Raw genomic sequence first — 15,997 nt, forward strand, 5'->3', positions numbered from 1 at the left:
GGCGACCTCAGCCCGGCGAATGAGAGCGCGTCGGCAAGTCTCGCCTCACGCCGGGGTCCCGCCGCGAGCACGCTGCAGGGGCCGGACCGAGCCCGCGAGTGGCGCCGCCGGCGTGGCCCCGCCCCCGCGCCGCAGGCCCCGCCCCTCGGGCTGCCGGCGTCCTGGATCACGTGCCTCGCGATCCAGGCAACCAGGAGCTCCCCGGTTCCGGAAGTCACGCCCGGCCGCTCCAGGCTCCGCCCCCGCCGCTGACGTCAAACTCAGTCCCTACCACTACCGAGCCTCCGCGTCCCGGTCCGGGGAGAGTCGCGGTTTCCTCCGGGGCAGCGCGGCCGCCTCTGGACCCCGGGTCCGTGGAGCGAGGGCTCTGAGGTTGTTCAGTGGACCGGCCGCGGCGTCCTTGCGTGCGGTGCAGAAGAGCGGCGGCTGGCGGGCAGCCGGCCTCCCCGCCCGAGCTCTTCCCCCTCTCCTCCGCCCTCGCCGCACTTGGTTCCGCCGAAGCGCACGACGGTTCCGCCCCCTTCTTCCTTGTCATTGATGTTGTTGTTCTTGTCAGTGCCGCAGCCCCGACCGCCGGGAGCGCGAACCCGAGCCGGGGCCGCCCGGGTGGTGCGGTGGCGGCGGCGGCGGCAGCGGCTGCGGCTGCGGCAGCTACGCCGGCTGCGGGGGCTGCTGCGAGGACTGCGCGGGAGGCCGGGGGCGAGCGGCCGGCGGCGGGGCCGGATGGCTCTGTGCGGGCAGGCGGCCGGCGCCGCGTCGCTGCCCAGCGAACTCATCGTGCACATCTTCTCTTTCCTGCCGCCGCCCGACCGGCTGCGGGCCTCGGCCTCCTGCTCGCACTGGCGCGAGTGCCTCTTCTACCCGGCGCTGTGGCCCCAGCTCCGCCTCTGCCTCCGCGTCTCGCCCGCGGAGCAGCCGCGCCTGGAGTTCCTCATGCGCAAGTGCGGCTGGTTCGTGCGGGAGCTGCGCGTTGAGTTCGCCGCGGAGAATTACCTGAGCGGAGGCGGCGGGCCGGGCGACGGCGGTGGTGGCGGCGGCACCGACGCGGGCACCGGAGGGGAGGAAGGAGAGGCCCTGCAGCTCTCCTCTCGCTGGCTGGAAGTGCTGCGCATCTACTTGGACCTGGTGTTGTGCGTGCTGCTCAGCATTCGAAACAACAGGTAGGCTTGCGTGGGCGCCACGAGGGTGGGAAACGATCCCGTGGGATGCGCCGTCCTTCGGTGGATGCAGCTGTCGGTCCTGACCCAGCTATTTCCTGAGACAAGAGGCGATAACGGGACTTTGTGACACTTTATCAAGCACCATTCCTGGTGCCTCCCAGGCACGGTTCATTCATCCGTTCTTGGCCATGGAATAGATCTACCAAGGCAGTGGCATTCTTAGTTTATGCGTGGGAGAGTTAGTTGTGAGTTGAGAGTGAGGCCTGTGCAAGAAACAAGAAGGTGTTCTGAATTCTGTACCTGACCATTGGCAATAGTAATTCGTAGTGAGGTCATGAGTAGTTTATGTCCATAACCACAAGAATTAAGCTACAAGAAATCTTTAGCCTGTCGGTGATGGCGCACGCCTCTAATCCCAGCACTCGGGAGGCAGAGGCAGGTGGATCCCTCTGAGTTCGAGGTCAGCCTGGTCTACAAGAGCTAGTTCCAAGACAGACTCCAAAGCTTCACAGAGAAACCCTGTCTCGAGAAAAGGAAAAAAAAAAGTTATTGGGGAAGAAGATAGCCGAGTTGAAGCCCCTCCCCGTGCATCATCTGACTGAATTTATTCCCAGTGATTCACACAAAAGTAACGCAGTATAACATGGGGTGGGGAAAGGACCTGGCCACGGGCTTTGAGGGGTGGGGGAAGGGGGTAAGTATGGATATGTCGTTTTGCATCAGGACTTTACTATAATTGCACCTAGAGCTCATAACGCATGTTCAGACTCCGGGACAGACTCCATATCCTAATCAGTATTTCATTATCGTCCTATGAAAGTCTAGTGTCCTTCAAACCATATTTGTATTTTCTGTTTCTGGATATTTATTCCAACCTTACAGTGACACTCATAATTTGGGAGAAAGTTTAAAAAAGAAGAACCCTATGTAGTTGTAATTGTAGCAGTTTACGAATACTGTAGTGGTTTTCTGATTTGATCCTCTAACCCTGTCAGTCAGATTCAGGTTAGAAAGTATTGTCCCACTTTACAGACTGAAAACAGGTACTTAATAGGTCAAGTGATGTACACATTGTCCTATAGCATTGTTTTTGTCTAAGAGCAGTGCCCTTCCTCTTACAATAATATCCCACTGTTGCTACGTTAAATAGGGTTGAGAGAGACTGTGGTTAATGGTAGGCATTATATGTCTATGTGTAGGTTACATTTTTTCCATAATCTGTCTCAAGAGGTATAGCATATCATATCATATGAGGAAGCCAGGCGTGATACAGATCTAGAATCCCAGTACTTGGGAGCTAGTGGCAGGGAGCTCATGAGTTCAAGGTCATCCTCTGTTGAACTGGCGATAGCTCTGCTCTCTGAGGCACACCTGATGAAGCTCAGACCCAGGATGGACGTAGGCTAGGATCTTTCCCTGTAAGACTGATGCCACACAGATTATTAGAGATGGGTTGATCGGGATATGAGAATTAGCCTGTAAGGGCTAGAGTTAATGGGCCAAGCAGTTTTTAAATGAATACAGTTTGTGTGTTGTTATTTCGGGCATAAGCTAGCAGGCGGCCGGGGTTCTGGGGACGCGGCCCCGCCACTCATATTACAACAGAATGGCCAGCCTAGTTTTTGTGCAACCCTGTCCCAAGACACAAAACAATACAAAATCAAACTTTGTGTATGGAACATGGCTGCGTTATTCCAGGGTTCTGTTTCCTAAGCTTTTCACAGTGAGCCATTCTACTTCCTTGCTTTGATTTTTGTCAAGATAGACTATTAAGGCTAAAAATGTTCTTAATCAGGTTGGAGACTGAACATAGAGTTAGAGTTGAACATAGCTGGGGAGCAGCTGATTCACTCTGAAATCAACTATCCCTGCGAAGGGGTGGTGGGCTGGGGGCAGGAATTTAAATGATTTGTGGGTGGATATATAGCATATGTACACAGTAGCATTCCACGTTTTGTCCTTAGCTCTCCTTTTCTCTTTCACCCTTAGAATTTAAACTTCTGTTATGTACTTGTTTGTGTACCCACATGCTCTCCTGGCTCTGCTGATCACTTAGAACAACTGCCAGTCATCCATGATTGTAAGGTTTTGCTTTCATCTGCTGTAGTGATAGAACTGTATACTGGGTTGCGTGATAGCATTATGTATGTATATACATATATATATATATATATATACACACACACACACATATATATAGCTTGCATTCTATCTGTGCTATTTCTTTTAAACTATGTTGGACTGGGGTATAGCTTTGCAGCTTTGCTAAGTGTTTTTCTGGCTTACAGGAAGTCCTGGGTTCAGTCCTCAACACCCACTTAAATTAGCAGTAGTAGCACATACCTGTGCTTCGATACTTGGAGAAGGCAGAAGGATCCAAATTCAAGGTCAGCCTTCGCTATATAATTAGATTAAGGTAAGGGTGGAATACACAATACCCTTCTCTTTAAAAAAAAAAAAAAGAAGTTGTGTTTGTACATTTGGAAATAAGTTAATATCTTTATTTTTGGAAATGTCTAAAACCTCTGATACTGGAAATATTCAAATGGTAAAAATATAAATGATACTTAAGTTTTTAAATTGAAACCATTTTATATTAAGTTTCCTTCTTTTTTTATTTGTTTTGTTTTGAGATAGGATTTCTCTGGCTGTCCTGGAATTCACTCTCTAAACCAGGCTGACCTTGAATTTACAGAGATCCACCTGCCTCTGCCACCACAGTGCTGGGACTAAAGGGGGTGTACCACCATTGTCTGGCTTAAACTAAGTTTCTTATTCACTAACTTTAGTTTCTAAAGTTTACTGAAGTTATTGAAGTTTCTTAAAGCCTATGGCTTTGAGTGTGTGTGTGCTTTTAGTGACATTTGTGATTCTGTGATCAAGAACTATGGACGTGGGCAATGGTGGCACATGCTTTTAATCCCAGCACTCCAAAGAGGTGGATCTCTGTAAGCTGGAGACCAGCCTGGTCTACAGAGCTAATTCCAGAACAAGCTCCAGAGAACCCTTGTCTCAAAAAAAAAAAAAAAAAGAGCATTCTTTGTATAAGCTATGGACCTAAAAACTGTAAGTGGAGGCTGTTCGTTCACCAGCCGCCCAGACCTGACCTGAAATAATTAAACTGAAACTATGTTAATTGCAACACTGCTTGGCTAATGACTCTAGCGTATTCCTAGCTAGCTCTTATATCTTAAATTAACCCATTTTGATTAATCTGTGTATTGCCACATGGTTGTGGCCTACCAGTATCTGGCGTCTTCTGTGGCTGCAGCTATATGGCTTCTCTTTGACTCTGCCTACTCTCTCTGTATATCTTTTCCAGCCTGGCTTTACTCTGTTAAGCCATTGGCAGAAAGCAGCTTCTTTATTAACCAATGACAATAAAACATACTCATATCATACAGAGGGCAATCCCACATCAAAAAACTGTGTTAACAATGTCACTTAGTAGTTTTTTGATTGTTTTCAAACCCTAAAATTTAATAACTAATGAGAGGTATAAATATTAACATAGTTTTTTAAAATTTATAATGCGTTTACTTTGCTTTCTGCCATTTTTTTAGGCGGAAGATTGTGAATCATTGTTTCAGATATTCCACTTCCAAGCTTTGTGCTGAATTGCTTTATTCAGTTCATAGTTACGTTATTTTGTTTCAGATATGTTCATGCCCCCAAAGGAAGAGAACTAAAACTGAAGCCTATAGTTATAGGGTGTTTTCAGGGTTATTGATTGTAGTTCAATTTTTGATTGGTCTTAATTATAAAATCCCCCGAGTCAGATAATAGCAGTGAATGCTGAAATATCAGAGATGTAAAGGAGCCAGCCACCAGACAAGACTTTTTACCTCTACCGAACCCTCAAATTGAACAGGGCAAGACCCTGTCTCCACGAATTCTCAGACTGAATGCTGTCCCTACAAAACTTTAGATTGAATCCTGAGCTCCTGTCTCTTCCCACTGTATATTCCTCTCTCTGCCCAGCCATTATCGGGGGACCAGCTTCAGCACCCCCCTAAGGGCTCAGAGCAGGGCATCTACAGCAAGTGAAAATTAGCTGGGAAAAAGGATCCGAGGGATAGACCAAACTGACTCAAACATCGCAGGGGGAGACGTGACTGTGAAGCTCCCCAGCAGATACCAGGAAGATTAATTAAAAATGGAACCTTGAAATCACTACAAAAAAAGAAGAAGTTTTCATGCACTAACTACATTACTGAAGTGTAACTAGAAGTTTTATATGATTAATAATTGTAGAACAACACGGCAGCACTGTTGCACTTTCTGAGTGTTTCCTCTTCCTTCCCTGGTGGCTGGGAACACAGCCTTGGTAGTCATAGCAACCCGTGGGCATGGGAAGAAGGCAGAGTACTTGCTTTACATCTAACTGCCTGGGTTAAAAGAAATCTCAGCTGGGCACCAGTGGTGAACAACTTTAATCCCAGCACTCGGGAGGCAGAGGCAGGCAGATCTCTGTGAGTTCTCCTGGTCTACAAGAGATAGCTCCAGTACAGGCTCCCAAAGCTACAGAGAAACCCTGTCTCAAAAAACCAAAAATACCAGCAGTGTGCCTGCCAGCACCCAGGTAAGAATTACTTTCTCTGGAGCTGGTTTTAGTGACTCATGTCTTTTTTTCTGTATTTCTAGGGGTAAAGGCATAAACAGTTAATTTCCTGGGCTATGATCTTAATTGAAACCAAGGTGAAGGGTAAATACAGAATATCAGTGGCTTGTTGGGTTAGTGCAAAGACCAGTGGATTACACCTTCCTGAGTCTGCTGCTAGAGAATTCAGAGCCACACAGACCTGTTTGTCAGTAAGAGCAGACATATTGTCTCTCTCCTCAGTGCCTCCTGCGTGGGACTCCTTTCTTGTCAATAAGTCCTGTTAGTAAAAGAGTGATTGTGGGGGACTAACTTACGTAGATCTGACTATGAGAACAAACGTGTGACTGGGTGCTTTCCCACCAGGGCTTCACGGTGTGGAGAAAGGCATCCAGTTGGTGTATTGTTGGTTCTACTGCAAAAGGTGATTCAACACTTTAATGCCATAGTTAGAAAGAACTTTTGTTCCATCGTGTTTTAGTGCTAGGTCATAGAAAATACGGAATAACTGAACCTAAAACTAGAAATCTCTGGGAGTCTCAGTATACTAACTAGGTAAATTACAGCTTAAATTTAAATGATAGTTAATTAAATTCTTATAAAACTAAAAAGTATGCAGTTATTTTAATTTTTTTGGAATTCCCAAGGAATGTGTTGGTAAAAAGAGAAAAAAAATGAAAACTACAGAAAAAAATAAAACAAACTCACCAGATATGGTGAATGTATGCATCTTTTTTGCAAAATTATTGTGTTTATACCTTTTCATCAATATGTACATTTTTCTCACAGTGAAAATTTTTGTGTGAGAGCTTTAAAAAGTTAACAGTACCATAGACAAACACAAAGCAGAGATGTTTTAAGTTTATGCTCGTATAGGTAAGAAGAGCACAATCTCTCTCTGTCTCTCTGTCTCTGTCTCTCTCTCGCGCTCGCTCACTCGTGCGCACACCCTCTCGCTTCTTGGGGTTTCTGTAATAGTGAAGAATACAGTGGATGGTATTCCTGGCCATCTGGTTTTGTAAGAAGCCTTTTATTTTCACTCAAGGAGCCAATTTCTATTTTGCTTCATACTGCTACAGAAAGCAGAAAGACTTATAGAGCACAGGCCCTTGGTACTACAAAGAGCAACAGAGGTGACCTTCCTTTTACAGCTGACACTGTTCTACAGGACTGTGAAAAGGCCTTCTCCCCACCTTTCAGTATAATTTCCAAATAGCTGGTCTTCGCTTGCCTCCTATTGAGTACAGAGGACCTCTAGAGCCTAAATGCCCAGGACAGGACATCTAGTACCAGAGAAGAAGGATGAACATCAATGAGATTGGAGTAATTTTTCTTTAAATGCACAGACACCAACATGATCATATGATCACTCTTTATGCATTACTTTGCTATCTAGTATTTTCTGGTATTTCAGTTGCCCATCAGCCATCATCTAAAAATACTATATGGAAATTTTCAAACATGTTTTAAATCACATGTCATTTTTGATAGAATAATAAAATTTTAAACTACTGAGTTCTGGCCCTAGGACATGATTCATCCATCTATCCAGCACATCTGTACTGTGTATGCTGCCCACCTACTAGTCACTCACTAGGCACCTAGGTTATCAGATTGAATGACTAAACACCACTGTACTGAAGTTTAAGTAACCTATACTTTACTTAATAACAACCCCAAACACAAGTACAGGAGGAGTGATAGCAACAGTTCAGATATACCACAGAGAAGCTATAAAAGTATGCTTCTGTGATGTCTCTAAATCTCATCAGGTTGACAGTCAAGGTTAAACATTACAATTCCCAGTAGAACACACTTTCATAAATGTACCAAAGAATAAAAGCACCAAGGCATGAAATCTGGAAGGACAGATGGTCTGAAGCTGTGAAACAATATTGACAAGCATATTATGAAGTCAGGAAGAGTTGACAGGATGAAGAACCCAGGCATTCTCAAAGACAGGAAAAAAAACTACACTTTAAGAGATCATGTTTGCAGCTTTCTTTACTGTTTATTGTAATTCTTCTCTTTCATTATTATCATTAATTATAAATTAAACTTTGTCATCAGTACTCAGATGTATAAAAACAAGGTCTATAAGAAGTTTGGTGTATCCATGGTTGCACAATCTGTGAGGGTCAGGGTCTTAGAACATGTTTTCTTACAGATAAGGCAGGACTACTATGTAAATATGTGAACAAATCAAGATACCATGACAAGACACAGTCTAAAGAAAATAAACTTTATAGCAATCAACTCAAATGAATTTTTATTAATTGCTTGCAAAAAATTCAAATCTTGAAACTCAGTAAGTTACAGAAAACAAGGCACACACATATATTGCATACAGGCACCCATACACAGCTTGAAGAACTAAACATAATGGTGCAGCCTTTAATTTCAACACTCAGGAGGCTTAAGCAGGGGGATCACAAATTTAAGGAGAGCCTACTCTACAGAGCAAGCTAAAGACTAGTCTGGGCGACTACTATACCCAGCAAAACTTCAATCACCATAGAAGGACAAAACAAGATATTCCATGACAAAAACAGGTTTAACCAATACCTAGCCACAAACCCAGCTCTATACAAGTACTAGAAGAAAAACTCCAACCCAAGGAAATTGGATACATCAACAAAAACACAGACAGTGGATGATCTCACAGCAGCAAATCCCAAAGAAGAGAAAAACACACAAAATAACATCACCAACAACGAAAACTAACTTCACAGGAAATAGTAATCCCTGGTCATTAATATCCCTTACTATAAATGGACTCAACTCACCTATAAAAAGACACAGGCTTTTTGGATATGAAAACAGAATTCTTCCTTCTGCTGCATACAAGAAACACACCTCAACCTTAAAGACACTTTGCCTCAGAGTAAAGGGTTGGAAAAAAAATTTCCAATCAAATGGACCTAATAAACAAGCAGGTGTAGCTATACTAATATCTAACAAAATAGACTTCAAATTAAAATAAGTCAATCAAAAAGACAAAGAAGGACATTTCATATTAGTCACAGGAAAAATCTGTCAGGAGGAAATTTCAGTAGTGAACATCTATGCCCCAAATACAAGGGCACCCCCAAATGTAAAAGAAACACTTCTAAAGCTTAAATCACACATTAAACCCCACACACTTAATAGTGGGAAACTTCAACACTCCACTCTCACCACTGGACAGGTCAGTCAGACAAAAAACAGAGAAATGAGAGAACAATGTTATGACTCAAATGAACTTAACAGACATCTATAGAGTATTCCATCCAAACAGAAAAGAATATACCTTCTCAGCACCTCATGGAACCTTCTCAAAAATTGGCCACATACTCAATAACAAACTTCAACAGGTACAAAAAATTGGAATAGCTCCATGTATTTTACTGGATCACAATGGCTTAAAATTAGAATTCAATAGCAACACTAATTCTAGGAAGCCCACAAACACATGGAAATTAAACAATGCTCACCTCAAGCATCAAGGGATCAAGGGGAAAATAAAGGAAGAATTAAAGACTTCTTAAAATTCAATAAAAATGACCAATACAACATACCCAAATTTATGTATGGGACACAATGAAAGCAGTCTTAAGAGAAAAATTCATAGCACTAAATGCTTACATTAAGAAGCTGGAAAATCCCACACTAGTGAATTAGCAGAACATTTGAAAACTTTAGAACAAAAAGAAGCAAGCTCACCAAAGGAAATAATCAAATTGAGAGCTGAAGCCGGGCGGTGGTGGCACACGCCATTAATCCCAGCACTCGGGAGGCAGAGACAGGCGGATCTCTGGGAGTTCGAAGCCAGCCTGGTCTACAAGAGCTAGTTCCGGGACAGGCACCAAAGCTACAGAGAAACCCTGTCTCAAAAAACAAAAATAAAAAAAAATTAGAGCTGAAATTAACAAAATAGAAACAAAGAAAATAATACAAAGAATCAGTGAGACAAAGAGTTGGATTTCCAGAAAATCAACAAAATAGACAATCCCTTTACCCAAACTAATCAAAGAGAGAATATCCAGATTAATGAAATCAGAAATGAAAAGGGGGACATAACAACAGACACAGTATATCCAGAGAATAATCAGGTTATATTTTGAAAACCTGTACTCCACAAAATTAGAAACTTAAAATGGACAACTTTCTGGATAAATACCACTTACCAAAATTAAATCAATACCAGATAAGCATTCTCTCCATATGTGTTCAATATAGTTCTTAAGGTCCTAGCTAGAGCAATAAGACAACAAAAGGAAATCAAGGGTATACAAATTGGAAAAGAAGTCAAACTCTCACTATTTACTGATGATATGATAGTTTACATAGCAACCCCAAAAATTCTACCAAGGAACTTATACAACTCATAAACACTTTCAGCAATGTAACAGGATACAATATTATACTCAAAAAAATCAGTAGCCCTCCTGTACACAGATGATAAATGGGCTGAGAAAGAAGTCAGAGAAATGTTACCCTTCACAATAACCACAAATAATATAAAATATCTCTGAGTAACTCTAACCAAACAAGTGGAAGACTTGTAGGACAAGAACTTTAAATCTTTGAAGAAAGAAATTGAAGAAGACACCAGAAAGTGGAAAGACCTCCCATGCTCTTGGATAGGCAGAATTAACATAGTAAAAATGGCAATCTTACCAAAAGCAATCTACAGATTCAATGCAATGCCCATTGAAATCCCAGAAAAATTATTCACAGACCTCGAAAACAAGGTATTCAACTTCATATGGAAAAGCAAAAATCCCAGGATAGCCAAAACATTCCTGTACAATAAAAGAACTTCTGGAGGCATCAAAATCCCTGACTTCAAACTCTACTACAGAGCTACAGTACTGAAAACAGCTTGGTATTGGCATAAAAACAGACAAGAGGACCAATGGAACCAAATCAAAGGCCCGGATATTAATCCACACATCTTCAAGCACCTGATTTTGGACGAAGAATCAAAAAATATCAAATGGAAAAAAGAAAGCATATTTAACAAGTGGTGCTGGCATAACTGGATATGAACATACAGAAGAATAAAAATAGACCCATATCTATCACTATGCACAAAACTCAAGTCCAAATGGATCAAAGACCTCAACATAAAGCCAGCCATACTGAACCTTATAGAAGAGAAAGTGGGACGTACACTTTGAATGCATTGGCACAGGGAACCACTTTCTAAATATAACCCCAGCGGCACAGACACTGAGAGAAACAACTAATAAGTGGGACCTCCTGAAACTGAAAAGCTTCTATAAAGCAGAGGAGACAGTCAACAAGATAAAATGACAGCCTACAGCATGGGAAAAGATCTTCACCAAACCCACATCAGAAAGAGGTCTGATCTCCAAAATATACAAAGAACTCAAGAAATTAGTCATCAAAAGAACAAATAATCAGAAAAAAAAACTGGAGTACAGACTTAAACAGAGAACTCTCAACAGGGGAATCTAAAATGGCTGAAAGACACTTAAGGAAATGCCCAAATCCTTAGCCATCAGAGAAATGCAAATCAAAACAACTCTGAGATTCCATTTTATACCTATAAGAATGGCCAAGATCAAAAACACTGATGACAACTTATACTGGAGAGATTGTGGGGTAAAGGGAACACTCCTGCATTGCTGGTAGGAATGCAAGCTGATACAGCCCCTTTGGACGTTAGTGTGGTGATTTTTCAGAAAATAAGGAAATACCTTCCTCAAGACTCAACAATACCACTTTTGGTATATATCCAAAGGGTGCTCAATCATGCCACAAAGACATGTGCTCAATTATGTTCATAACAGCATTGTTTGTCATAGCCAGAACCTAGAAACAATCTAAATGCCTCTTTACCAAAGAATTACGCAATGGTGTACTACACAGCAGAAAAAAGTGACATATTGGAATTTGCAGGCAAATGGATGGAGCTAGAAAACGCTTTATTAAGTGAGGTAACCCAGACCCAGAAAGACAATTATCATATGTACTCATAAGTGGTTTATAAACACAAAGCAAAGAAAACTTGCCTACAAATTACAATCCCAGAGAACCTAGACAATAACGAGGACACTAAGAGAGACATACATGGATCTAATCTATATGGGAAGTAGAAAAAGACAAGATCTCCTGAGTAAATTAGGAGCATGGGGACCACAGGAGAGGGTTTAAGGGAAGGGGAGCAGAGAAAAATGTATAGCTCAATAAAATCAATTAAAAGACTAGTCTGGGCTAGCTGACTATCTCAGAAAGAAGGTGGTAGGGGAGTACTAAATGAAATCAAGAAGTCAGTACATAAATACATTGAAAATGCAAAAAGCATGGAATAATTTTAATAACCAAAGAGAAATATTACAGCTAAATAATATAATAGAGTAAAAATTATCAGTGAGGTCAATAGCAGACATGATCAAGCAGGTGCATCAGTGAGCTTAAAAATGGAGGCCCAAAAATGTGAGCCTGTTTCCACCTTGTCTGAAGGTGAGAGTTTGAGGTTGCTCAGAATTGTTTATATAACCAGGGCTACACATTCTGACCAAAGTATGGTTACTTGGTCCTTTTGACATTAAGATGGCCCATACAGGTAGATCTATTCCACCCTGACCAGTGGTCAGGATATTCAAGAATACTTCTGCTCCTTTTTTTTGAAATAGGAGGTTTGACGTTGGGAGTGACTGCCTGCAAGATACTTCCACATAGGGAGGCTCACTATCTAAACAACAGGATACTAATGGCCTGATACCTCAAAGAATTGAAGCAAATAACTGTTCTGACCTTTGTATCATGTTAAAGCAGTCTTTTGTCCACTTCCTCCTGCTGTATTGGGGTATAAAATTAAACCTGGGCAATTTCAGTATTCACTGGACTCCCTCCCAGTACTATCCTATGTTTTCTGTTTTATTATTTTCACTTGTGTCTTCGTCCTCTTTACTGTTTTTCTGATCCCCATGCCCCTACCCTGATAAGTGGCATTTTCATTGAAGCTGGTCTCTGACACTTAGAGAAAGATGATTTGAAATTCATTAAGTTAGAGAAGCAAAAGAAAAATTAATTGAAATGAAGAGGACCTAAAATGACATGACTCCACCAACCAGCAGGTGCAAGTAGTGCAAGCAAGACAGTTACATTTCCTTTTCTGAGAAGGAACCTGGCATCCAGATTCATGAAGCCCAAAGAATGAGTACCCATCAGAATGAGCACCAAGTGGCCTAAACTGATAAGATTGTAACCAAACTGAACGCAGAGGTAAAGAAAAGTTTTTGTGAGGCCATCACATAAAGTGTGCCTTCGTAGGTCTGTCAGTGGACTTCACAGCAGATACCTTGCCCCAGAATGTATAGTCTGAGAATTGAACAAGAAAACAGCCCAGCTGGAAATCAGGCCCAAAATCGGGCAGACACCTCACCAAAGATGATGTGTGGGTTGCAAGTAAACTTACAAAAAGCTGTTCACACCATATGGTCTCAGGGAAATACAAATAAAGCAGTGAGATGCTACTGTGCATCTAGAGTGAAAAGTCTTAGTTCAGAGCTGTAACATTACATGTGGATGATAGTAAGATGGTAGAGCAGCAAGATTCACGTTCATTGGTGTAGGAATGAAAAGGCACAGCCAGATGATGTGCCATTGAGTTGCTGTGCATATGTATATAGGTTAAAGTGCTGGGGTGGGCTCTGATAGGACTTGCTTCCTTTTGTAGTGGGCAGCAGTGCTGCTGAGGCTCATAACTAGTAAAACTAATGAGAATAAGTGATTATTGAGTGCTCAGCCATAAAAGACTTCCAACTGAGCAGTGGTGGCGCATGCCTTTAATGCCTTTATTCCCAGCACTTAGGAATCAGAGACAGGTGGATCAAGGCCAGCCTGGTCTACAGAGTGGGTTCCAGGACAGAGCAGGGCTACACAGAGGATCACCATCTTGGAAATAAACAAGCAAGCAAATAATGAGCCGTCCATATAAAACCCCTCTAAGGCTCAGGGGTGTCACAGAAAAAGGGATGGAGGGCCAGAGGAATAGGTAAATGGTAGGTCATACCTGGGCATGACCTTGCTGTTGCATTCCTTAACTCCCAGCTATGATTACTTGCACAAGATTGGGCCTGTCAGCATCCTGTCATGGAAGGGAAGAACTGCTGGGCCCCATTTCACCCTGGGGAGCTATGTGCATTTAATGGTAACCTCTAGGAGGTTCCAGACAACTCATCCTGTCATGGAAGGGAAGAACTGCTGGGCCCCATTTCACCCTGGGGAGTTATGTGCATTTAATGGTAACCTCTAGGAGATTCCAAACAACTCCTCCTTGGCTGTATTCCTGTGAGCTATCCTGAGTGACTTCAAAAAGTGTGGTGGGTGGTTATTTGGGAAGAGGAAGGGAATTAGTGTGAGTGGGAAGGGAAAGAGAAAAGGATAATGGGGTGAATATGGTCGAAACACACTACATAGATACATAAAATCTACTGACATTCTAATAAACTGACTTTCAAGAGAAAAAGACTTTTTTTTCCAAAACCATACAAACTCATGTGTTATCTTGGCATATATGTCCACACAAAAACTTTCATAAGGATACTTATAGCAGCTGTATTAATAAGTGCTAAAACTTGGAAGCAATCAATATGCCCTTCATAAGTGAATGAATAAAATGTGTTAATCTAGACAATAAAATAGCATTCAGTGCTCAAGAGTATAAGCTCTTAAACTATGAAAAGACATGAAAGCCTCAAAGTGAATTGCTAAACAAAAGCTGCATGGGATGGTTCAACTGTATATGGGCAGAACTGCTGAGATGGTAAAAAGATCAGTGGTTGCCAAGTTATGGCGCCGTGACCCTGGCACGTTACCCTGTGTGGAGGACCTCGGTGAGTGGGAGACAGACAAATATGCCATGCAGAGAGAGAGAGCTTGGGTATAGAGTTTATTTATTTAGTGGGTATTATGGTAAGGGGTTATGGAGGGGGTGCAGAGAAAAAGAGAGCTAGAGAGAGAGAGAAAAGAGAAAGAGGCTGCCTCTTCAGGAGACAAGACAGAGAGGGAAAGAAGAGAGGAGACCAGTTTACTTGCCTGTGCTAGGGGGAGGGGGGAATGGGAGTGAGTGTCCCTTTAAGAGACAAGCTACCCAGGTGACAGGCCAGGCCAGCAGAATTATAACATCTGCCTTATGAGATCTGGGATTCAGACTCTGGTAATGAGGCCTACTTGAAAGCACCTGCACCAACTGAGTCTTCTCACATACCACAGATCTTGTCTTTAATCCATTTAAGCCAATCTTTGTTTTTTAATTGGAGATTTAAGACTCTCTGTTGGATTAGAGACTGGAGATCATTTACATTTAGGGTCTTATTGAGAAGTGTGTGTTAATTCCTACAATTATGTTACAGTTGTTTCCTGGTTGACTTGTGCAGTTCATTCTTAACTTTTATAATGGTGACAGTCTGTCTCATTTGTACATAGTAATCTTTTAAGTATTTTTTTGTGGTGCTGTCTTAGAGATCAGGAATTGCTTAGTTTATGCTTATCTGTTTAAGAGATGATGAATAACATTGCTAGATCTAGAATCCTTGGCTTGCAGTTATTTACTCTGGAGGCTAGAAGCACATCATCCTGAACACTCTTGGCCTTTACCATTTCTTCTGAGAGGTCTGATGTAATGCTAATTGGTTTGCCTTTCAAAGTAACTTGGCTCTTTTCTCTTAGGGCTTTGAGTATTCTTTATTTGGTTTTAATTCTTCTCAGGGTCATGTTGAATTCTTCTGGTCATGTTGGGAGTTCTATATGTCTCCTGATCTTGGATGACAACTTCGCCTAGATTGGGGGGATTCTGCTGTAATTTCATTGAATGTGTTTTGAGGGGTTTGTTTGCTTGATACCTTTTCTCCTGCTTGGTCTAGTGTGCTGGCCCCTGGATCCATATGGTATGCTGTCCAGTGGGTCAGATTTTACCACCCATCTCTCAGACTTTGAAAGCAGAAAAAGCAGCAGTACCAAGGTTGGGGAACAGACACTTAAGTGTTCAGTTGTGCCCAGCATTATGACAGAGTTCCTATGGGCCTGACGCCAGAGTTAGCAAGCAATCCCCAGTAGCCATCACCCTAGCTGGGCCATACCTGGCCTAGTTCTGGAGTTAGCACCAAACCCTAATTCATCCTTTGTGTTACAGATACCTTTAGTCTCCCTGTGTGAATCATGTCTGAGAGTTTTCTATAGATACAAAGCCTATGCAAAACATGGTTAGGGGGCAACCCAGAAA

The 15,997-nt window shown here is 42.4% G+C and overlaps 1 protein-coding gene across 1 annotated transcript in view; it reads left to right on the top strand.

The window, feature by feature from the left end:
* The first annotated feature begins 264 nt into the window (after positions 1-264).
* Fbxo33 (F-box protein 33) overlaps positions 265-15,997 on the top strand; it is a 32,712-nt gene continuing 16,979 nt past the window's right edge. Inside the window, exon 1 of the mRNA XM_075947445.1 lies at positions 265-1,160. Coding sequence (XP_075803560.1) covers positions 538-1,160 — 623 coding nt within the window. The 5' untranslated portion in view covers positions 265-537. The remainder of the gene's footprint in view (positions 1,161-15,997) is intronic.

Source organism: Microtus pennsylvanicus, chromosome 14, assembly GCF_037038515.1.
Source record: "Microtus pennsylvanicus isolate mMicPen1 chromosome 14, mMicPen1.hap1, whole genome shotgun sequence".
Lineage (NCBI taxonomy): Eukaryota > Metazoa > Chordata > Mammalia > Rodentia > Cricetidae > Microtus > Microtus pennsylvanicus.